We start from the raw sequence: 24,474 nt of genomic DNA, 5'->3' as shown, positions 1-24,474 counted from the left end.
TATTTAGTGAACGTGGAGAAGATATTTCCACTCGTAGGAGAAACTAGGACCCGAGGGAACAGCCTCAGACTTAAGGGACAATTCTTTAAAACAGAGATGAGGAGCAATTTCTTCAGCCAAGGGATGGTGAATCGGTGGAACTAATTGCCGCAGAAGGCTGTGGAGGCCAAGTCACTGAGTGTCTTTAAGACAGAGATAGATAGGTTCTCGATTAATAAGTGGGTCAAGGGTTATGGGGATAATGGGGATAAGAAACGTATCAGCCATGATTGAATGGCGGAGCAGTCTCGATGGCCAGATTCTGCTCCTATATCATGTGGTCTTAACAAGGAGAAGGTGAGCCACCGGCTGATAGAGTGGGGTGAAGTAGGTTCATGTGAGCATAGACTAGTTAGGCTGAGCGAGTGCCCCATTTCTGTGCTGCAAATTCTGCCAGTGATGTAGCCATGACTAATGGGTAGCACTCTCACTGTCAGCAAATTGTGGGTTTAACCCACACTCCAGAGGCTGGAGCACAAAACCCTCAACTGGCACTCTGGCGTTGAGGGATTGATACTCCGTTGGAGGGACTGAGACATTAATTCAAGGCCTGTTTCCTTGTCGGGTGCACATAAATGATCACGATGCACTATTCTGAAGGAAAGCAGGGGAGTTATCCCTGGTGCGCTGACCAATATTTATCCCTCAGTCAACATTACAGCAGAGTACTTCATTGGCTGCAAAGTGCTTTAAGACACTTTGGGTTTCTGAAAGGTACTTGCTGTATGAATCAAATCTTTATTTCTGTTGTACACATAATTGCCATGTCGGAAATGCAACAACCAATGTAGACACAGTACGAAACCACAAACAGCAACAATACATCCAGCAGATAATCTGTTTTTAGTGATGTTGGTGGAGATCGGTCTCTTCTTTGAAACAGGGCTGTGCAATCTTTTATCTTCACTAGTTAAATGTTCTATATTGCAACACTAACCACACTTTCAAAAGTACTTCATAAAGCACCTTGGAATGCCCCATGCTCACAAAAGGAGCTGTAGCAATCTGATATATACTAAACTAAAAAGGTAGATTCTAAGAAGTGTAAAGGAATAAATGGCCCAAGATTTAAAACGGCTTCTTGAAATGGTTTGTTAAAATACCCACATTTCAAACAAGACAAGTGAAAAATGCTGTTTCCCATGAGAACCATCAAGATAAGGAAGCTAGACTTAACAAGGACACATTTGGTTAATTTAAAGTGTTCCCAGAAACTGTTTTCATGACAGATAAGATTCATAAGAAAGACGCATTTCATCACCTCATATTATAATTTGATGGACAGATATTTTAATCGAATTGAATTAATTGTATAATAACTTTAACCTAATCACAGCCAGAAAGGGGGTACCATTAGTGACCGCAATAATCTTCAAAAAAGTACGCGCCGGTTTGAACAATTAATTCCGGAATCACCTGCCTTAAACTTCGGAAGCTACTTTTCTGCACTATCGCCTTGAACAGCCATTTTGTTTTCTTTTCGACTTTTCTGTATCATGTATTCAATTAGAAGAAATATCAAGAGCTGTAATTTGTATTGAATTCAACTCAGTACTCTGTATTTGTTTGGACGAAACAAACGTTAAAAAACTCTGTATCTGCAAGAAAACTGACCTTTGATAAGAAGACATCTGCAAACTAAATGAATAAAGATAATTTACTTCACGCATGAAGCTCAGTTTCATAATCTGTCGAGTAGTGTATAAAGTGCCGCATAAAATATACTAACCAAAATACAGATCTAATAAAATCCAAGTCAGTCTTTCTTTCAATAAAGTAACAGCAGCAACCAAACTCCCTGGGCGAGATTCTCCGCAAATGCGAGAGTCGTAAAGGCTGGCGTGAAACTGGCCGTGTTTCACGGCAGCCTTCACGCCCGTTCCCGGGACCCGATTCTCCCCCCCCATTGGGGCTAGGGGCGGGACCCCGGGAATCACGGCGTCACGGCCTTAACGACCGGCGTTAAGGCCGCGCGCCAAGCCGGCACCAAACTGCGCATGCACGGGTGACATCATCACGCCATTGACGGAACCCGAGCATGTGCGGTTCCGCATTTCTCCACCGCCGCCCGACAAGATGTGGCGGCTTGATCTTGTTGGGCGGCGGAGGGGGAATAGTGCGTCCCTTTTGGACGCAGGCCCGACGATCGGTGGGCACTGATCGCGGGCCTGTCCCCTCCCAAGCACAACGGTGGTGCTCCCGCCCCAAACGGGCCTCGTTTTTACGACGGCAGCGAGCAGGTGTGTTTGCTGCCGTGAAAAAACGGGCGTAAAGGCCCGACCGCTCGGCCCATCGGCCGCGGAGAATCGCCGCTCGCCGTACAAAACGGCGAGCGGTGATTCTTGATGTGGGTTGGGTGAGAATAGCGGGAGGGCGTGAAAAATGTCGGGAGGCCCTCCCGCTATTGTCCCAACCGGCGTGGGGGGTGGAGAATCGCGCCCCCTAGTCTCAACAAATGTGAGGATCTATCTGCATGGAGCAGCAGCAGTTTATGGTGTGCTTTCACTTCACCATTATGATGCGTTAAAATATCACAAATAGTATGCTTGTCTTTTCAAATTTCGGCTGAGTTGTGTCATCAAAAAATAACACAATATGAAGACCTAGTACTGCTACACCTCACCCCATCGGGGGTGGATGGAAACCAATAAAACATTTTGCAGCACACACAATCCAAGTAGTCATTCTTAATCTGTGAAATTGCTGATGTCAGAGGGGTACGCGACCACAGAAAACGTCTCACCTGACACCCCATCCCCTATACACCCCACTTCCACACATACCGGGCTAAATAGTGACCAGGAACCTGGGTTACATCTCCGAAGCAAGGCACTAAAATGAATGGATTAAAGAAATTAAACCACATACGTTCATTGGAGGTCTGCCGGCGGACGTGGTCATAGAACTTGGTGTTGTTGGAAAACATTCCTCCACAGTTGGCACAAGAGGCGACCTTCTCCTGTGTGTGACTCCGCAGGTGCTCCCGAAGTTTAAACTTGATTTTGAATGTCGCGCCACAACCTAGCGCATGAACAAAATAGAAAAAAAGTTTAGAAAGAGTCTGTTCATTAATTCTTGGGGTAGGCAACAGAACAAGAATGTAAGTATTTTTCTATAATCTTGCGCAGGAGAGAGCCATTCTGCCCTGCTTGCTCCTGCTAGCTATTCTATGACCAAGCTGGGAGAAGGGAAGGAAAAACACTCCCCACACATCAAGCTGCAAATAACTATCTTACAAAACATTCTTCCTGCTTTCATTTCGGTTCAGTTAGTTGCATTGGGATACTTTCAATCCTGTATAACATTTGAATTGAAACTTGCCCATGCTACGTGCTACGTGTAATTTTACCAAGATGTAAATTTTTAATTTAAACTTCAAAAGGTCAAATTCCATTCTGGGGTGCCAAGCACATGATATAAGCGGACACACCAATACAGTAACACGAAATGCTGGTATCATGCTGTTAGTAAGCACGTTTTAAATTTAAACAGGCCATTCACGATTGAGAGAAAGAAAATAAACATATGCACAGGACTTCAAAGCAGCTTACAACTAATTAAGTAGTTTTGATGTACTGTTATTGTTGTAGGAAATATGACAGGCATTTGGCACTCGGCAAGGTACCACAACAAAGACGTGCAGGTTAGGTGATCGGCCATGAAAAATTGCCCTTGGTGTCCAAAAGAAAAAGGTTAGGATGGGTTGTTGGGTTACGGGAACAGGGTGGAATTGAGGGTTTAAGTGGGTCGGTGCAGACTCGATGTCCAAATGGCCTCCTTCCGCACTGTATGTTTTAAACAGCAGTGTAATAAATTACACTTTTTTTAAAGGGGCTGGTTGCAGGTGTAATGAATGGAGAATTTTAGGGCAATTGGATTATAAATGTATTGGGCAATTTAAGGGTTAAATGGAGTGTGATTGACTGCAGTCGTCCTGGATTCGTTTTTGCAGTTCCTGGGAGCTTTTAGCAGCCAGAAGGTGAAATTCTTGACCGAAGAATGTGTTTCTCAGTCTGGACTAATGCACTGTGGTTTGACTGGGGACAGTCCCTGAGGGGTTAATGTGCTTTCGGTCCCTGGACAGTTAATTTGTTTTTTCAGCTTGGGGAGATGATGTCCATGCTGGGTGGAGCTGAGGGAGACTTTTTGAGAAAGCTTCTGAAGAAGTCTGATCCGGCTACCACAAGAGTCCACAAGAGAAGGCAGCTTTCTGTCCCAGTAGGATAACTTTTTAAAAAAAGAGTAATAATATTTTATAGCAGAACCGTCTTGTCTGAAGACAAGGAAGAGGTTGAAACAACCCGATCGAAGAAGCTATTTAAAAACATTCAACCAGAGACTGCAGGGGTTTTAACCGGAGCCCAAATCTGTTCTGCAAAGCAAATAGTACTCTGTACCATGCTGACTGTTAAGCTGGATTGAAAGCTATATGTTTTGTTTCTTGTTGTTTAATGGGGAATGGACAGTAGTGTTAAGGAGTAATTGTAAGCTGTTTCTTTTGGGTGTGTAGTTAAAGAGTTTAATATTGTATTCATGATTAAAGTTTTTTTAAAAAATACCAACGCCTGATTCTTTTCCTGCAACCACTCCTGGAGTGAATTATTCCGCAATTACAAAATAAATTAAAATATTGGAGTTTGGGTCGAATATCGTAGCTACTGTTGGGGTCTGGTCTGGAATCGTAATAAAGGGTAAATATTGGTCAGGATACCAGGATACTCCCTGGGTCACTGTCCGTGTGGAGTTTGCACATTCTCCCCGCGTTTGCAGGGGCCTCACCCCCACAACCCCAAAGATGTGCAGGGTAGGTAAATTGGCCACGCTAAATTGCCCCTTAATTGGGGGGAAAAAAAGAATTGGGTACTTTATTTTAAAAAAAGGTACCAGGGACAATTCCCCAGCTCTTTTGTGAAAGTATTTCATGGGGCCTATCACTATTTATCACTTAAGTAAATGATTTAAAACTCAACAATTTTAATCTCAAGTGCTTTGATCGCCACAAACAAGGTCACGGAGGCAGAGTGAGCTGGTTACAGTGGGTTTGATTTGCACGCCACTGCACAATGCTGTGGGAATGGAGGGATCCACGGGCTGGAAGGAGTTGCACAGCAATCATTCCACAGCTGCTCTGGTACATACTTCCATTTGTTTTGGGGTAAAGGGCGCACCAATACAGAACTGGGAAGCAGGTCACCTGCGTTTGGCTGCAGGCAGTTGTGGCCCAGTGAGGTGGAAAACTAAAGCAAGATAAAAGTACTATAGATGCAGGAAATAGGAAATAAAAAACAGAAAAGGCCAGGATACGCAGCAGGTCTGGCAGCGTCTGTGGAGAAAGTGTCAACTGTTTCTCCCTCCTCAGATGCTGCCAGACCTGGGTGAGCATTGCTGGCATTATGTTTTCAGCAAAATAAACAACCTGTAATCCCTAGCTATTAAATTTAAAACAAAGACTTAAATAAAGCAGGCAGCAGACCATAAATAAAATTCAGGGCACGCTCAAGCGGCCTGAATTGAAATGCCAACTTTGTTACTTTCTCCGATTGTCTACATCTCCGGGTTACCTTTCCAGCAGCACGAAATGGCTTCATTTTTGTTTGGAAGAGATTCTTTGTCAGTGCACTGTCCATGCATATCCACATGCCGGTAAAACCACTCCGGATTGTCAAATGTACTCTAGAAACAACAAAGAAAATCAGTACACAAGTAAAAGATTTCAAATAAGAGTTTGGAATCAGCGATGGCACACAATCAGGACTCAATTTTGAAGGGTCAAGTACAGCCGTAAAACATCAACAGCTCAGCTTCACAAATATTTCACATTATAGAAATTCCAAGTAGGCAATTAACATAATAAATACTTTCACTTTTTAAAAAATTAATTCATGGGATATGGGCTTCGCTGGCTGGGCCAGTCTTTATTGACCGTCCCCAATTGCCTTTGAACTGAATGGTGCTAGGCCAGTTCAGGGTGTATTTTAAGAGTCAACCACATCTGGATCTGGAGTCACGTGTAGGCCAGGCCAGGTGAGGATGGCAGATTTCCTTCCAAATGGACATTAACAAACCAGGTGGGGTTTTACAACAATCGACATTGTTAAGACTTTTAATTCCAGATTTTCTTTTTTTAAATTGAATTCAAATGTAACCACCTGCTGCGACGGGATTTAAACCCTGGGTCCCATAGCATTCATTACCCTGGGTCGCTGGATCATTAGTCCAGTGACAATACCACTATGGTGTCCTGTGCACTTTATAATTGCAAGTTCTTTCTTTCATTCACTTCTGAAGTGCTGTGATTGTAATGTAGGCAAATAATGTAGGCACCCTCCCTCCCAGAATTTCCTCCTCCCCTCTGCTAAAGCACGAATTGTGACAGGATAGTTTTATAGTTTCAGCTGTACGCAGGTTCTGCCCCATATGGCCATTTCTGCTCAATGATCCTAATCCGTAATAGTCAACAGCCAAACACGTTTCTGTCTTTACTTGATTGAATCATAGAAGTTACACCGGCTCTTGGAAAGAGCACCACACTTAAGCCCACACGTCCACCCTATCCCCATAACCCAGTTACCCCACCCAACATTTTTTACACTAAGGGCAATTTAGCATGGCCAATCCACCTAACCTGCACATTTTTGGACTGTGGGAGGAAACCGGAGCACCCGAAGGAAACCCACGCACACACGGGGAGAACATGCAGACTCCGCACAATGACCCAAGTCGGGAATCGAACCCGAAACTCTGGAGCAGTGAAGCAACAGTGCTAACCACTGTGTCCCGCGCTGACTTGATGTACATAGTGAATCACTGGTTACCAGAAACCTTGGCTGCTAGGTTTTTAATTCATTCATTCTCGGGCAAGGCCAGCGTTTATTGTCCAGTCCTGGTTGTCTCAAGGTTTTAAAAAGTATATATTTATGAAAGTTTTCCATTTTAATAAATAACGCAATAAAACTACAGGAATGGTACAGCTCAGCACAAAAAAGAAGTCTCAACATAAATGGATACTGTAAGCGTCCTTCCTGTTTATTTCCGTTGTTGCCATTTTCTTTCTCTTATTTTTGGTCGGTGGACCTATAATCAGAATGCGCCCTTAAACAGAGGACTCGAGCTGAAGCAGCCTGCCTGTCAGCTGTACTCCTAGGTCGCGGTTTGGAGAGAAGTCAAACATTTTGGCACCGAGTGGCCCTTAGGAACCAGCTTCGGAGAAGTTGGTTTAATTGGTTGGCTGGCAACTGGTGGGTTAGCCAGGAAGTGTTCTGCCTGACAACAGTCAGTGATGGTTCCTGTGTGATTACTTTCTGAGAGAGCTTGGCAGAAGTGGTTAGACTTTGGACGGAGAAGCAAGTCTCTCTCATGCTAAAAGAACTGCTGTATTATTCTAAAACCAGTGAGTACCCAGCACATCTTTGCTGTAAACTTGAAATGATCCTGAATCTATAGAGAATGTAGGCAACGTTGCCAAAGAAAACCATCTCAAGCCTAGAAGGATAACGTATCGAAAAGAATGCTGAACCTCAGAAAGACATTAACTAGAAGTCATCCACGTGCATCGAAGATCCTTTCATCTCTATTAATAATTTCTTTACCTCTCAAGCACCCTTTCCCCACTGTTGTTTGTCCGTGCGTGTTAATAATATATAATATTAATCTTTATTGTCACAAGTAGGCCTACATTAACACTGCAAAGAGGTTACTGTGAAAAGCCCCTAGTTGCCATACTCCGGCACCTTCGGGTACACGGAGAATTCAGAATGTCCAAATTACCTAACAAGCACGTCTTCCAGACTTGTGGGAGGAAATAGAGCATTCGGAGAAAACCCACGCAGACATGGAGATGGTGCAGACTCTGCACAGACAGTGACTCAAGCCGGGAATCGAACATGGGACCCTGGGAGTGTGAAGCAACAGTGCTAACCATTGTGCTACCGTGCCGCCACACGTGTATATATATAATCTATGTGTAGAGAGTGGGGGTAGTTAAAAAGTGGGGGTAGTTAAAAAGTGGGGGTAGTTAAAAAGTGGGGGTAGTTAAAAAGTGGGGGTAGTTAAAAAGGGGGGGGGGCGCTGTGAAAGGGGTATTAGATAGTCAGTTACATTTTTCTATCAGTTTAATTATACTATACATAGTAAAAGGTTATTTGTGTTAAAGTTACAAATCTGGGGCGGCATTCTCCCCTACCCGGAGGGACGGGGGTCCCGGCGTAGCGGAGTGGCGCCAACCACTCCGGCGTCGGGCCTCCCCAAAGGTGCGGAATTCTCCGCACCTTTGGGGGCTAGGCCCGCTCCGGAGCGGTTGGCACCATGCCGACTGGCCCCAAAGCCGGCACCAGCGGCCTTTCAGTCCCGCCGCCGGGGCTGGCCGAAAGGCCTTCGCCAGTCCGCGCATGCGCCGGTGGTGACGTCACCACCGGTGCATGCGCGCTGGGGGATTCTCTTCCGCTTCCGCCATGCCTGGCCACCGTGGGGGCACCCCCGGGGGCCCGGTCGCGCCGCCGATCCCGCCGCCACCAGAGGTTGTTCAAACCTCGGCGGCGGGAGAGGCCTCCCAGCGGCGGGACTTCGGCCCATCGCGGGCTGGAGAATCGCCGCAGGGGCCTCGCCGATCGGAGCGGACGTCACGCCAATCGGTGGGGGCGCGTGATTCCCGGCCCCGCCAATTCCCGGGTGGCGGAGAATCTCTGCCACGGCGGGGGCGGGATTTTCGGTGGCCCCAGGCGATTCTCCGACCCGGCTGGGGGTCGAGGAATTTCGACCCTGGTCACTGCAGTTTATTGGGATCAACCAAGGACCTCAGGTATTTTAAAACAACATCTAATTTCACCTGTGTTGTGACTCTGGGTCTAGTGGGCTGGAATTGACCACCCCCTTGTCCAGGGTGATGTAACAATACAGAGGGGAACAGGAGGCTCGGGCACAGTGGTGAGCACTGCTGCCTCACAGTGCCAGGGACCCGGGTTAGATTCCAGCCTTGGGTGCCTAAAATGTTCTCCTTTCTCATGGATGCAAGGATTGCAGCACATTTAAAAAAAAAAAGGATAAGGCTGTCCACAAACCACATATCACTTCACCGATTCAATATGGTTTTTGCTAAGATAGGACAGCAAACGACCCTTGCCCTCGTGCTCAAACATCATACACCATTGTCAGGAGAAAAGACAACAAGATGAAATCAACAGCATAATCACAAGGCAATAAACTCCAGGATTACTGATGAATTGCAAGATGATAACACCATCCATGATTGCTTGGGAAGACCAAGACCATGACAGGATCGACCAACACTCAGGATCTCCACTGAATGTAGGGTCTTCACCTCCACCATGCCGTTGCCCCCGACGCATGGGCGGCTAGAAACCCAGGCCCCGGTCAGGGGGATTACTTGATATGGCCAACCAACCTCCAACCCCTCACGAAGAGCATCGTGGACGGGACAGCATAAAACTAATGGCTGGGACCTAAACCCGACCCCGAAGACTGGATACAAGGCTCTTCGTCATACCCACTCTCAAGGATACTTCGCAGTTCATCAAAGTGAGCACCAAAGGCCTGCACCACTGAGCCAAGATCATCACCTAGAATGTCATTCACAATGGCGGTCATCACCCCCATACATAAAGCACTGGCAGGGCATGGGCCCGCCCACCAGTTAAACCGTCACGGCAAACTGGGCACTACTCCAACCACCCCGATCAAACATGGATTCTCTCTGATTCAATTCTGCTCTTCGCCACCAAACTCTGACCAGGATCATCCAGGGACATTGTGCAAGACATATATCCCAGCAAAAGATAATTATGGAATGTGCAGTAAGATAAAATAAAGGACTAATGGACGAGTGGAGCCAGAGCTCACAACAATGCAGCTGCTCCTGCACTCACATTATGTAACCCAGCCCCCTTGCTCGGCCACTTCCAGTGGGCAATTAAGAGTTAAAACACATTTGTGTGGGACTAGAGTCACATATTGGCAAGACCAGGTAATAACCGCATGTTTCCTTCCCTTCAGGACAGCCAGTTAGGCTGTGACGGCAGCCTGTCAGCTTCAATATCACTTTTACTGATAATCAAAGTTACACTCAGTTTTTGAAGGGGTGTTATACAGAAGCCCAGCACTCCGACCCCATACTAGATGACAGTAAGGATGTTACCAGTGACCTCTCCCGGGCTTTGGTGGGAAGAAAAATAAGTGTCAGTCAGGGCTGAAGCATGGGGCACGATTCAACGAAATGGGAACAAAGTCCCGTAGCGAGTGTGTTTGGCCGCATGTTTCCCAGCGCTGCAAGCACCGAGAAACACGTGGCTATAGAATGCCACTCATGTTAAATAAGGGGCCTCACGGGAAAACGCAGCCAAGGTTGCACATAGCCCTGTTTTATACACCGAGGAACTCTGCTCGCTGGAACTCCTCAGTGTAGCGAGAGATCGAGACATCAACACAACCCCTGCAGCACCCCGCCCCTTCTCTGCCCCCCCCCCCCCCAATTCGCCAGCACACAAAATATTCCTGCGTGGCACCTTGGCAGTGCCATCTTGGCACTTCGCCAGTGTCAAGTTGGCACTGCCAGGATATCCGTGTGGCATCAGCAGTGCCAAAAAGCCATGCACCTGGGGGGGGGGGGGGCTCTGATCCCCAGGGAAAACCTCCGTGAGTGCCGTTCCACCTGGTCCCCGTTTGTGGGGGCCAGTGCTGAATGGCTGCGGCACATTTGGCTGTTGCAGCACACCCGTGATGTCCCTGGAAAGTCAGACAGCATAGAATGTCAGGAGATGACATGATCAGGTCCAGCTTTGATAGCGTGCTCAGTACTATTACCTGCCGGCACTGTGTCGGTTGAATGAGATATCAATGAGTGACTAATGTCTGTGGAACTGTGCCCAAGCAAGAGTCAGCATCTCTGTGGTGACTGTCCCTTTAAGGGCAACACAGTAGAGTAATGGTCACAGGGCCTGTGGTACCCTTAAAAGGGAGAATCAACACAATCTCCTAATTAAGGAAGAAAATATAAGGAACAAGGAATATTATATCCCAGTTTTTAAAATATTCTTTCATGGAATGTGGTGTTGGAGGAACGCACACATTACCCATTCCCAATTGTCCTTGAACTGAGTGGTTGAGTAGGTCATTTCAGAGGGCAGTTAAGCGTCAACCACATTGCCATGGGTCTTGAGGCACCGCCGACCCAACCAGGTAAGGTTCCCTTCCCTGAAGGGCAGTAGCAAGCCAAGTGTTTTTTGTTTATGACAATCATGGATAGTTTCACGTTTACCATTACTGACACAAGCTTTATATTCCAGATATAGTACTGACTGAATTTATATCCCACCAGCATCCATGGTGGGATTTGTACCCATGTCCCTAGAGCGTGAGCCTGCGACTCTGGTGACATTGCCACTATGTTACTGTCTCCCCAACTCTTCACAGGGAATTTCATGGTGTGGCCATTAATGTTCCATCACCAGTTGGTGGATGTGCCACGGTCAATAGGACTGTCACGTTAATAATGAGATACGAGGATTGAGAAAGAAACAGGAGCATGGAGGAGTAAATTAGAATCAATTTAGGTACCGAAAAAACAAATAAAGAGGTGGAGAGAAATATTGAGAGAAAACAAAAGTCAAAATGTAAAAGAAAAATCCAGGAACAATTTACTACCTGCAGGAATGAGCCTCCACGGTTTTAATTGTTCTCTTTCTGGGCCTCTCAGATTGCAGGAAGGTAAATCTTCATAGGACTGGTTTAGCTCAGTGGGCTAGATGCAGAACAAGGCCAGCAACGCGCGTTTAATTCCCATACCAGCTTACCTGAACAGGCGCCGGAATGTGGCGACTAGGGGCTTTTCACAGTAACTTCATACTTGTGACAATAAAAGATTATTATTCAATCTCATTATTAAAAAGGATCAAGGGTTATGAGGAGAAAGCAGGATTGGGCTGTTGAGTTGGATGATCAGCCATGATCGTGATAAATGGCGGAGCAGGCTTGAAGGGCAAAAGGCCTCCTCCTGTTCCTATTTTCTGCGTATCTATGATCCATAGGGCAGCACGGTGATGCAATGTTTAGCACGGCCCCGAGTTCGATCCTGGCCCCGGGTCGCTGTCCGTGTGGAGTTTGCACATTCTCCCGTGTCTGCGTGGATCTCACCCCCATAACCTAAAGATGTGCAGGGTAGGTGGATTGGCCACGCTAAATTGCCCCTTAATTGAGGGAAAAAAAGAATTGGGCACTTTATATATAAAAAAAAGGATCGTCGCATTTTTGTACCCTAACTCGCTGTGACGAGTTTAATTTGTTTTAACAGCACGATTGAAGCAATTTCATGAAACTCACAACAAAGCTGAGGGTGAGCTGTGGTTTTCACAAGGCTAACAACAGAGCGAATCGTCCAGCAAATTCTGGAGATTTAGATCTCTTATGCGCCACAAATTCCTGTTCTTTTTTTTTCTTACAGTCACCTTAATAACAGCATGCACATTTAACTCAGTGTTAATTCCCCAGAGACATCGAGATGACTATTTATAAAAAGAGAGAGGAAGAGCATTAAGAATCTAAATCAATACTCACGTCGCAATGCTCCCACTGGCAGGTGAAGGTCTCTGCAATCTCCGGAATTAGGTTCTGGTTCTGGCTGTCCAGAGAACACAGCGGAAGGTCGGGACGTAGGCGCTGCAGCTCTGAACCAAAATATTTCAGCTTGGCGTGATAGCTGTGGAAGTTCACATGCACCACCAGCTCATTGGGGCCTTCCACAGCCAGGAAGCCACAGCCCCGCCACAGGCACTGGTACTCATCTGAAAGGGGAAGTTAAGAGGAAAGGAGCTTGTTATTTAACATATTTCCATCTCTAATTAAGAGTCTGAAAATCATGGTTCCTTTGCTTTTGGTGTCCTAACCGTTGGTGCTCTCCTGACCCCAGGAAAGTGCACTGGTTGGGGATACTGCACACTTTGCCACAAAAGTGTTGGCTTAGGAAGACAATAAGAAGTCTTACAACACCAGGTTAAAGTCCAACAGGTTTGTTTCAAACACGAGCTTTCGGAGCGCAGCTCCTTCCTCAGGTGAAGGAGCAGTGCTCCGAAAGCCCGTGTTTGAAACAAACCTGTTGGACTTTAACCTGGTGTTGTAAGACTTCTTACTGTGCCCACCCCAGACCACTGCCGGCATCTCCACATCATGGCTTAGGAAGACAGAAGAGCTACGCGCCACGTTGAAGTCTCTCAAAGCGCTTCAGACTGCGATTTCCTTTTTGAAACGCAATGGATGTTTCTCTTGCGACAAAAATCATCAGTTAGATATTTAAGGCCTTCCCAGCTCGCTCCTCTACAGATCTCCGTCTGTCAGGCACTGCTTCACCAACTGACCGTGCTCTCACTGTTGGGGTTCAAAGACCTTCCCCCAATTTACTTCCAATTCCTTCAGGGAGGTACCTAACTCTGCTCCACACATCTTCCGAACGCAAGGTTATTAGGTTTTTTCCATGGCATTTTATCAAGGATCCGAATACGCATCCACAGTCTGAACCAATTCATATCCAAACTTTAACAACAGCCTAGAGCTACAGGGTTGTGTCCAGGAGGCCTAAAGCGCAAATGGGGCAGCACGCTTGCAAAGTAAGGCAGGGTCAGGATTCAAGTGGCCTCCTAGCAGCTTAAAGAGACTTGCTGTAAGGGGTAACAGAGGAGGGAAATCTATTGTTACACTTGGGCAATACATTTAAAGAGTAAATTTTGAGAACCCTTCCTCAAGATTAGAGCATATAAAAATAAAAATAAAAATAGGGCTTGCACAGGGTACATTATATGCTTACATTATATTTTATATACAAGTAGCTTGTTGATACTCTTTAGAAAGATGCACATCTTTCTCACACATAAAGATTGATCTCTTGAGTGAGATGCCACAGGGCAGCAGTGCCCGTGGAGCCAAATGCCAATGAGAGTCCGGAACAGGTTGTGGGAGGATTAAAAACGAGAGAGATGATTGGAAGAGAAAAGTGATCTCAAAGACTTTTTACCTAAATCTCCAAGCTGTCATACTCATTGATGTGTTCTTTCAAGTGTGCAGCCAAATGGTCACAGAATTCCTCCATCGTCTTTCCAACAAAGACACAACCATCCCATTCACAGGGCAGCACCAGTTCCAAGTACTTCAAGCTCTTTCCAGGTGCCATCTTACATTCGGCGCCCACTGGGATCATTCCAACATTTAAGATGTCCTTATCGCCAAATACTGTAGGAGATAGAAAATTAAAGATTTGCCCAAATCAATACAGGCCAAGAAAAACACCGACGCTCAAAGGTAGCCCTCGTCGCCCCCATTGTTGTGACACAAAATCCAAAATTTCATTTGGCCCTGTTCTTTGAATATTTTCCGACAATTGCAGCTCCAATCAAAGAGTAAAATCAGGTTGTTTAAGGAGACCAGATAATTGGGGAATGCGGGGAAATAATACATTTCTGGGAAATCAGGAAACGCCTTTCAGAAAAGAACCAGCGCAGGCCCAGCCGGTTTTGAGCACTGGAGTTGAGAGATTCTGAAAGGATTTTGCTGCATTAAAACTGCAGCATTGTTGGGATTGATAAACAGGCGCTAGATGCCACTTTTGGGATTAAATTAAATTCCAGAAAGAGTCATTTCCAAGTGTAAATGCAAGCATTTTTCATTTCGATACAATGCCTCAAAGTGCTTTGCGCAATGAATTTTTCATGTAGAGCAGACAAGCACATCAACAACGTGCCACAAACTGCCATGGGATGAAGAACAAATCAATCAGCTTTGTTCTGGTACAGTTGGTTGCCGATGGGAATGCTAGCCCGAGCACTAAAGAGCACGGAGTTCTCCTAAACAATGACTTGGAATCTTAATATATATAAAATCAACATCAATTTGCTAGCCCGAGCACTAAAGAGCACGGAGTTCTCCTAAACAATGACTTGGAATCTTAATATATATAAAATCAACATCAATTAGTGATTGCGTTGGGCCCGCAGATTAACATCATCTCTAAACAACAGCGTCTCTAAACGACGGCGCCTCTAAACGAGCATTAAATAAGCTCTGCTCAAATCGAAGAGTTGGAAGCAGTGGACTGAGGGATGTGTTCTGAGTCAGCCTTTGCTCTCCATATGTGCCAAGCTGGATTTCAGGATAGGCAGCACAATATTGCAATTTGATGCTAATACAAAAATAGGGATTTGACAAACAAACAGCAAGGACAAAAACAAAAGGTGATGGTTGCTGGAAATCTGAAATAAAAACAGAAAATACTGAATCCCGGCCCTTGGTCATTATCCATCTGGAGTTTGCACGTTCTCCCTGTGTCTGCGTGGGTTTCACCCGCACAACCCAAAGATGTGCAGGTTAGGTGGACTGGCCACGCTAAATTGCCCCTTAACTGGAAAAAATAATAATTGGGTACTCAAAATTTATTAAAGAAAAGAAACTGAACAGATAGGTGACTGAAGCAAATTAACGTGCCAAACTTGACAGGATAAACAACAGGAGCATGGGGTCAGTGGAAAATGAAAGATACAAATTAGCAGAGGTCTGGAGCTTTACATCAACAATACCCTGAAAATAGAAAGTAGATAAAATTAAAGAATCAACAGCAAATTGTGTATTATAAAAACAAAGCATAGATCAAAAGAGCAAAGAACTAATTATAACATTGAAACATGGCAATGGTTGGGCCACATAGAGAGTGGTGTACAATTTGGACATCACATTATAGTGAGAATACTAAAGCCAGAGAGAAAATACAGCACAGGGTAAGGAGCATGTTGTCACGGCTGGGAAGCTATCGTTACGAATGGAAAGAGATTGAAGATGAACTAGGTCTATTGAAATCAAACAGAAAATGCTGGAAATACTCAGTTTGTCTTCCTCAACCCCACCGTCACCCCCAATCCTCAACCCCACCGTCACCCCCAATCCTCAACCCCACCGCCACCCCCAATCCTCAACCCACCGTCACCCCCAATCCTCAACCCAATCATAGCCCCCCCCCACTACCCCGCGCGCGCGCGCCCCTCCCCTTTCCCCCCCTGCGCGCGCCTCCTCCCCCCTTTCCCCCCCTGCGCGCGCCCCCTCCCCCTTTCCCCCGCGCGCGCCCCCTCCCCACTTTCCCCACCCGCGCGCGCCCCCTCCCCCCGCGCGCGCCCCCCTCCCCATTTCCCCCTTTCCTCCCCCCCCCGCGCCCCCTCCCCCTTTCCCCCCGCGCGCCCCCTCCCCCTTTCCCCCCGCGCGCCCCCCTCCCCCTTCCCCCCGCGCGCGCCCCGCCCCCTTCCCCCCGCGCCCGCCCCCTTCCCCCCCGCGCCCGCCCCCTTCCCCCCCGCGCCCGCCCCTCCCCCTTCCCCCCGCGCGCGCCCCTCCCCCTTCCCCCCGCGCGCGCCCCTCCCCCTTTCCCCCGCGCGCGCCCCCTCCCCCTTTCCCCCCGCGCGCCCCTCCCCCTTTCCCCCCGCGCACGCCCTCCCCGCGCGCCCCTCCCTTTCCCCCGCGCGCGACCCTCCCTCTTTCCCCCCCGCGCGCCCGCCCCTCCCCCTTTCCCCCCCGCGCGCGCCCCTCCCCCTTTCCCCCCCGCGCCCCTCCCCTTCCCCCCGCACGCGCCCCTCCCCCTTTCCCCCCGCGCTCGCGCCCCTCCCCCTTTCCCCCGCGCGCGCCCCTCCCCCTTTCCCCCCGCCGCGCGCCCCCCCCCCTTTCCCCCCCGCGCGCGCCCCCCCCCCTTTCCCCCCCGCGCGCGCCCCTCCCCCTTTCCCCCCCCGCGCCCCCCCCCCCTTTCCCCCCGCGCGCCCCTCCCCCTTTCCCCCGCGCGCGCCCCTCCCCCTTTCCCCCGCGCGCCCCCCTCCCCCTTTCCCCCCCGCGCGCGCCCCTCCCCCTTTCCCCCCCGCGCGCGCCCCTCCCCCTTTCCCCCCGCGCGCCCCCTCCCCACTTTCCCCACCCGCGCGCGCCCCCTCCCCCCGCGCGCGCCCCCTCCCCATTTCCCCTTTCCTCCCCCCCCCGCGCCCCCTCCCCCTTTCCCCCCGCGCGCCCCCTCCCCCTTTCCCCCCGCCGCCCCCTCCCCCTTCCCCCCGCGCGCGCCCCCCTCCCCCTTCCCCCCCGCGCGCGCCCCTCCCCCTTTCCCCCCCGCGCGCCCCCTCCCCCTTTCCCCCCGCGCGCGCCCCCTCCCCACTTTCCCACCCCCGCGCGCCCCCCTCCCCCCGCGCGCGCCCCCTCCCCATTTCCCCCTTTCCTCCCCCCCGCGCCCCCCTCCCCTTTCCCCCCCGCGCGCCCCCTCCCCCTTTTCCCCCCGCGCACCCCTCCCCCTTCCCCCCGCGCTCGCCCCGCCCCCTTCCCCCCCGCGCCCGCCCCCTTCCCCCCCGCGCCCGCCCCCTTCCCCCCCGCGCCCCCCCCCTTCCCCCCCCCCGCCCGCCCCTCCCCCTTCCCCCCGCGCGCGCCCCTCCCCCCTTCCCCCCGCGCGTGCCCCTCCCCCTTTTCCCCCGCGCGCGCGCCCTCCCCCTTTCCCCCCGCGCGCCCCTCCCCCTTTCCCCCCGCCACGCGCCCTCCCCGCGCGCCCCTCCCTTTCCCCCGCGCGCGACCCTCCCTCTTTCCCCCCCGCGCGCCCGCCCCTCCCCCTTTCCCCCCCCGCGCGCCGCCCCTCCCCCTTTCCCCCCCCGCCCCTCCCCTTCCCCCCGCACGCGCCCCCCCCCCTTTCCCCCCGCGCGCGCCCCTCCCCCTTTCCCCCGCGCGCGCCCCTCCCCCTTTCCCCCCCGCGCGCGCCCCTCCCCCTTTCCCCCCCGCGCGCGCCCCTCCCCCTTTCCCCCCCGCGCGCGCCCCTCCCCCTTTCCCCCCGCGCGCGCCCCTCCCCCTTTCCCCCGCGCGCGCCCCTCCCCCTTTCCCCCCCGCGCGCAGCCCCTCCCCCTTTCCCCCCCGCGCGCAGCCCCTCCCCCTTTCCCCCCCGCGCGCGCCCCTCCCCCTTTCCCCCCCGCGCCCGCCCCTCCCCCTTTCCCCCCCGCGCCCGCCCCTCCCCCTTTCCCCCCCGCGCCCGCCCCTCCCCCTTTCCCCCCCGCGCCCCTCCCCCTTTCCCCCCCGCGCCCCTCCCCCTTTCCCCCCGCGCCCCTCCCCCTTTCCCCCCCCGCGCCCCTCCCCCTTTCCCCCCTCCCCCCCCGCGCCCCTCCCCCTTTCCCCCCCGCGCCCCTCCCCCTTTCCCCCCCCGCGCCCCTCCCCCTTTCCCCCCCGCGCGCGCCCCTCCCCCTTTCCCCCCCGCGCGCGCCCCTCCCCCTTTCCCCCCGCGCGCGCCCCTCCCCCTTTCCCCCCGCGCGCGCCCCTCCCCCTTCGCACGCTCTTTCCCCCTGCGCGCAACTCACCCTCACATTTCCCGCCTTAATGACGTCCAAGCTCCTCCGTGTTCATTGGCCGGCGTTGCACGCATGCGCCAGTCCACCCCACTCGCAAGCCAGCGCTCGTTTTGCGGCACCAATGGGAAAGCGAGGCAGCCGCGACTCACTAGCCAACCAGAGCGCTTGATATTGCCCCGCACGATGGCAGGCCTCTCTAAACGGCCAGGGCGCCATCTTTGTTGGGGGCATAAAAGCAGCCAAGGTCATCTGGAACTAGGTGGACTTTTTACCTTTGCCTAAAGTTAGGTTTTACAAAAGTAGAACAGGGGAACATGGGAGACAAGCAAAAGGGAAGGTCTGTAAATGTTTGGAAAATGTGACAATTCATGACAAATTTACAACTCAAAGTGAGGATAAGTAAAGAATCAAAAAATGTGACTGGCAGAATGATGAACGTTGTCATCTGAAAACAAGAGAAAAATGAAAGTAAAACCAAAACTTGCAAAGAAAAAGGAAACAAAATGTTTTTGAACTCAATGTTGAGTCCAGAAGGCTGTAAAGTGGTGAATTGAAAGATGAGGTGCTACCCATCCAGCATGCGTTGAGTTTCATTTAAACACGGTTGGAGACCTAGGACAGAGAAGCCAGCGTGGGAGAAAGGTGGAGAATTAAGACGACAGATGACCAGAAGCTCAGGGTCATTATTACAAAGTGGACGGAGGGGTTGTGCAAAGTGGTCAGCTACAAAGTGGTCAGCCAGCCTGTGCTTGATCTCCCCGATGTAGACGTATACCAAAATCTCTGTCTCATCAGGGAGGAGCGTTTAAGGCCTTGAATGTTGTGAAAGGAGGAGGTAAAATGGCAGGTGTTGCATCATCAGATGCTGAGACTAATACCTGGAGTATTAATAGGAGGCATTCCTAGCTCTGATGAAAGATCATTGACCAGAGACCTAAGGCAAGGTTTTCTGGTCCCCCAGAGATTTTCCCGGTGGCGCACCATTCGCTGGGTGACGGGATTCTACTTTCCTGCCGCTTGTCAATGGCATTTCCCATTGTAAGCCCCCCATGCAACCGCAAAACCCACTGGCCAGGATACGCTGCCAGTGGGAAAAGTGAATCCCAACGAACAAAGAATTCTGGCCATTAACTCGGGTTCTCTCCGCACAGACGCGGCTCGGCCTGAGTATTTCCGGCATTTTCTGTTTTTATTTCAGATTTCTTGCTTTTGTGGGTGAATGTTTATTACATTGTGGGATGTTTCTGAGTACAAATTGCCTTGAGAAGAAGTTTATTTGCTGTAAAAACCTTGGACCACCCTGAAGACTTGAAAGACATTTTATGAATTCAAGCTATTTTACCATGGTTCATATTTATTCATCTTTAGGAGACCCTGTGCTTTTCCAGTTTGACTACGCTGACAATTAAACATTGGTACATTATCACCAGGTGATATATTTTTGTTGCAAATGATGGGAAATATACTGCAGGTCCATCAACATTTCAGAAGGATATTTTATATTTCCCCATTTCAAATGCCTAATCTAAACTATGACCATGTAATCCAGGATGACAATTCAGCACTAAAAACGATAATGGCAGCTGCATTTCTAAAATATTTGGCCTCTGCTGATTCACTCTCCCTCTTCAGGTGCCATGCCCTTAAGAGGGGGGTTGGCGACCATGGACCTCCATGTCAATCTTGCTCTGGAGGACTGGGCATTTTTGTTGGCAGCACATTTATCCAGCTTGCGAGGCTCTTTAGAAAGGTCGCTCTGTCTACCTTGATCTACTTTACCATCAATCTTTCCCACCGGCATCAGGCTTTCTAAATCATTTCTTATTACATGTCCAAGACATTCCAACTGTCTCTCCCTGATCTTAGTCAGCAAGAGTTCTTTTGGTCTCCCATTTCACCAGCTCCTCGGCACAGGTTGTGTGACTTGTCCAAGATATCGTCAATGTTTCACTACCCAATTCAAAATTGTTCCCTATTGTCCATTAATCTCTGCAACAGCCACATCCTGGTCCTGCCTCTGCAACCTCAGGCTCTTGGTCAGATCCAGTTCTCTCTCTCGTTCGGTCTTGTCACTCTCTCCATTAAACCTGTCAACATCACCTTCTCTTCAAAATCTTACCCCAGACCCCGCCGGCAGTTGCTGGAACTCTCTTTCTAAATATCTCCTCTCTTTTAAAATTTTCCTTTATAATGGCGTACTCAGTAATTTGTTGTAGCACTGTTCATACCAGAATGCCCAACTCTCTGGTGTGAGGTACTTTGGCAGATTTGCTGAAAGACACAGTGACGATGAAGCCGCTGCATATTTCCTGCAGCCGGCCAATGGGGTTCTCCATTGTGGTCACCCACGGCGTCGGGAAACCTGCGGGCGTTAATGCACTGCCGGCAGTCAGGAGGATCCCGCCGACGGAGAATTCCGCTGTATATTTTTAACTTCAGTGATGCTGAGGGAGGGAAGAATATTGGTTGGGAGACCAAAACTGGGCACCCAGGAAAACAGCCAGGCCCTCCGTTTTTATCGTCTCGGGGTTACGGGGATAGGGTGGAGACGTGGGCTGAAGTGGGGTGCTCTTTCCAAAGGCCGGTGCAGACTCGATGGGCCAAATAGCCTCCATCTGGACTGTAAATTCTATGATCCTACAGAGTTTGGCACAGGGGAATGACCGGATAGGAATGTAAAGGAACTTCAGTTACGGGGATGTACTGGAGATGTTGGGACTGTTTTCCTTGAGATCTCAGCAAAGTAGATAGGGGAAAACTGTCCCCATCGATGGAAGAATCAAGAATAAGAGGGCATAGATTTAAGGTCATTGGCAAAAGAAGCAACTGCAACACGAGGAAAAACCTTTTCATCACAGCGTGTGGTTAAGGTCTAGAATGCACTGCCCAAAAGTGTGGTGGAGGCAGATTAAATAGAGGCTTTCAAAGGTGAATTGGACTGGTATCTGTAAAGGAAGAATGTGCAGGGCGACAAGGAGAGGTGGAGGAGTGGCGCTAGGTGAATTCTCCTTTGGTGAACCAGCACTAACACAGTAGGCCAAATGTCCTCTTCCCCCGTGCAGTAACCATCGAGTGATCATGAAAAGAAAAATGGGTAAATGACGAGGAACAGTTTATTCTCCACAGACCGGTGGGAAGGTTTTGAAAGGGGGCTTCATTGAAGTAAATAACACGTTACAAGGCTTAGCTAGGTGGCACAAATGCTACTTTACAATAAGGTAGGATAATGGCCCAGCAGTAATATATATAATCTAGATTCAGGTCAGGAAAAAACTTCAAAAAAAAAGAACAGTAAATGTTTGGAGTTAGGTGCCATGCTCGAAAACACTTGAGCAAGAAAAATAATACGCTGGCATTCCAGTGCAGTACTGAGGAGGTGCCACAGCCTTCAAGGTGCCGTCTTTCGGGTAAAACATGAGGAATGCTGTCAGCACCGTCAGATGGAAATAAGATACTATTAAACTATTTAGGCAGGGCATTGTCCTGACCAATCTTTAACCATCAATCAGCATTACTAAAACAGGTGATTTGGTCACCACCACATTGCTGTTTGTGGGAGTTTGCTGCGTGCAATTTTGGCTGCGACGTGTCCTACCTTAAAACAGCGACGACAAAATTCTTTGTCTGTAAAGCACCGTAACATGTTCGGTGGTCGTCAAAAGGGCTGTACGAATGCACAACTCTCCTATGCTCGATTCATGGCAAGTTAAAAAGACAAGACTTGCATTTATATATCATCTTTCATAACTGAGGATGTCTTAAAGCACTTTACAGCTAATTAAGTAACTTTTATAGACAATACTGTAAAGTAGGAAATGCAGCAACCATTTTCCACACAGTGAGATCATGGGCGATATCCTCCGACTCTTGCCGCCAGTAGCAAAGTTTCCTCTGAGGTGGAGAATCCAGTGATATCGAAGAAAACGGGAATCAGCACCTATTTCCGTTGCTTGTCCCCAACCCCCCTTGCTGGCGGCGGGATCGAGGTTCGTGCCCCGCACAAACAGGAGGATGCAAACAGGTCATTAAGACCGGTTTGTATACACTTAGCGGGCTGGGCACCCTATTCTCCGGGCCTGTGTGATTTGCCAGTCCTCTAGGCCGGGAATCATGTGGGCAAGAATCACTACAGGTCTCGACAAACGCGGCCTTGCTGCTGTGGTCAAAGGGAGTTGCCCCCAAAGTCCATCCATGGGCCAACCTCCCCCCCCCCCCTCCCCCCATAATGCCTACCCACCCCCACCAGGCCCTCCCTCCACAGAGAATCCCAAAAGGATCCCCCTCCCCCCAGAAACTCCCTAAAATAAAGCGACCCTCAGAAAAGTGAACTCTAAAATGATGCCCCGCAAACGAGAGACCCCCGTCTAGAAGCTAGAGAGCAGACCAAAGGTGTGAAAAATATTACTGCTTTAACACTTTCCTGGGCAATACACCTGCTGGCTTAGACACAGGAAGCAGCACCTGTTAAGTCCTGGGGAGAGAAAGCCAGTCAGTTGTGTTTAAACCCCCTCAGATCTTTGAGCTGCCAGCCATTCACTCATTTATCTTTGATATTGATTTGACCAGGCTGAGTTTTGACAGCTTCCACACAGCCCAGCTGCCAGCATTGTTCCATTCATCTTCCTTCACGCTTGAGTAACTCTGAAGTGCTCTAACCACAATGTTTATAATCATCACATGACAGCTCCTGGACCACTTCCAACAGAGTTAAATGCTGTCAATTTCCAGCTGACCATTTCAAAATCACTCAAGTGTGAAGGGAGGAGATTGGGAAGCACTTAATTCTGTCTCTCACTTCCAGTGCTACTGCCTGATCTAGTCGGATCTGCTGCGTGCTCTCAAGCACTTCCTGTTGTTTTGCTTTCATATCTTCAAAGCTCTACTGAATCTTTGACCTCAATGTCTTTCAGATTGGGAAGATCCACATGTATGAAAAGGAAATTGGGTTTGGGAGAATTTAACAACCATTTGATGAAAGCATCCAGCCAGTGTGAAGCTGTCAGCAATAAGGTTCCCAGTTCCACCTCATGGTGTCCTATTTGTTGCATTTGTGCATTTATAATTGACAGTAAAAAGATGAATTTTGATCAAGAAAAGTAACTCAAGAATATCTGTTCATCAGTGATTATCCGTTCACAATGGAGAAATATGCATTTCCACATTTTCCACTTGGCATCGTTTACAAAGCACTCTTATTTACATCTCAGATGGTCCCTGCTTCAATGCAGGGCCAGTGCTACGCTGGGTGAGTTCAGTCAGGGTAAAACATGGGGGCCTCACGATTATCCTTGGTGACTATGGGGTTTTGGAAGAAATAGTCAGCCACAGTTCCCGACTTCTATGCCATACGTTCCCTTCGCGCGCAGGAAAATACTTTTCACTGTACTTCGGCACATGTGACAATAAATCAAATCAATATTGCAAGGTGTATGTTTTGGATGAAGGAAGGTTGGAGATTGGATCTAATGGCCGTGTCAATGCTGACCGCCTGCATGTGAAGAAACGCCCATTTGGATCAGATGCACAATGATTGCCGACGCCCGTGGCACTTAGCCCCAGTGTGGGCCAATGTCTTCAATGGTGGGGTAACAAGAAGATTGTTAAAATATAATCCAGCATTTAATTCCACTGCCATTTTTCCCCACACTAACCCAGGAATTAGGACACTTGTATACCAGCCAAATGTCTTATCGCTGAATGTTTGTCTTTAGTTGTAATTAATCCTCAATTTGACAAAAGTGTTTGGCTGCCCTTAGTTTATGCTGGAGAGAATACTGAGTAAGTGAATTACTTTTTGTTGTCTCTGCCTCAATGTGTAGGGAGTGACAATAAAGGAGGACAAGTAATATATATATATATATATATGTATATATAATAAATAATTGTGTGTGTGTGTGGGGAAACAGATTAAGGAGCAATTTAGCGTGTTCAATCACCTAGCCTGCACACCCTTGGGTTGTGGCGGTGAGACCCACGCAGACACGGGGAGAATACGCAAACTCCACACGGAGAGTGACCCGGGGCCGGGATCAAACCCGGGTCCTCGGCGCGTGAGGCAGCAGTGCTAACCACTGTGCCGCCCAGATCAGTGTTATCTTACAAC

The 24,474-nt window shown here is 49.4% G+C and overlaps 1 protein-coding gene across 1 annotated transcript in view; it reads right to left on the bottom strand.

Moving 5' to 3' along the window:
* The window catches only part of LOC119968760 (histone H4 transcription factor-like), a 63,547-nt gene extending 48,651 nt beyond the window's left edge, over window positions 1-14,896 (bottom strand). The window contains 5 exon segments of the mRNA XM_038801452.1: window positions 2,908-3,060; window positions 5,601-5,712; window positions 12,604-12,830; window positions 14,054-14,065; window positions 14,068-14,896. Of these exon segments, the coding sequence (XP_038657380.1) occupies window positions 2,908-3,060; window positions 5,601-5,712; window positions 12,604-12,830; window positions 14,054-14,065; window positions 14,068-14,236 (673 nt within the window). The 5' untranslated portion in view covers window positions 14,237-14,896.
* Window positions 14,897-24,474: the final 9,578 nt, after the last annotated feature.

The sequence above is a fragment of the Scyliorhinus canicula genome, chromosome 7 (genome assembly GCF_902713615.1).
Source record: "Scyliorhinus canicula chromosome 7, sScyCan1.1, whole genome shotgun sequence".
NCBI lineage: Eukaryota > Metazoa > Chordata > Chondrichthyes > Carcharhiniformes > Scyliorhinidae > Scyliorhinus > Scyliorhinus canicula.
This window is presented reverse-complemented; position numbering and strand designations above follow the sequence as displayed.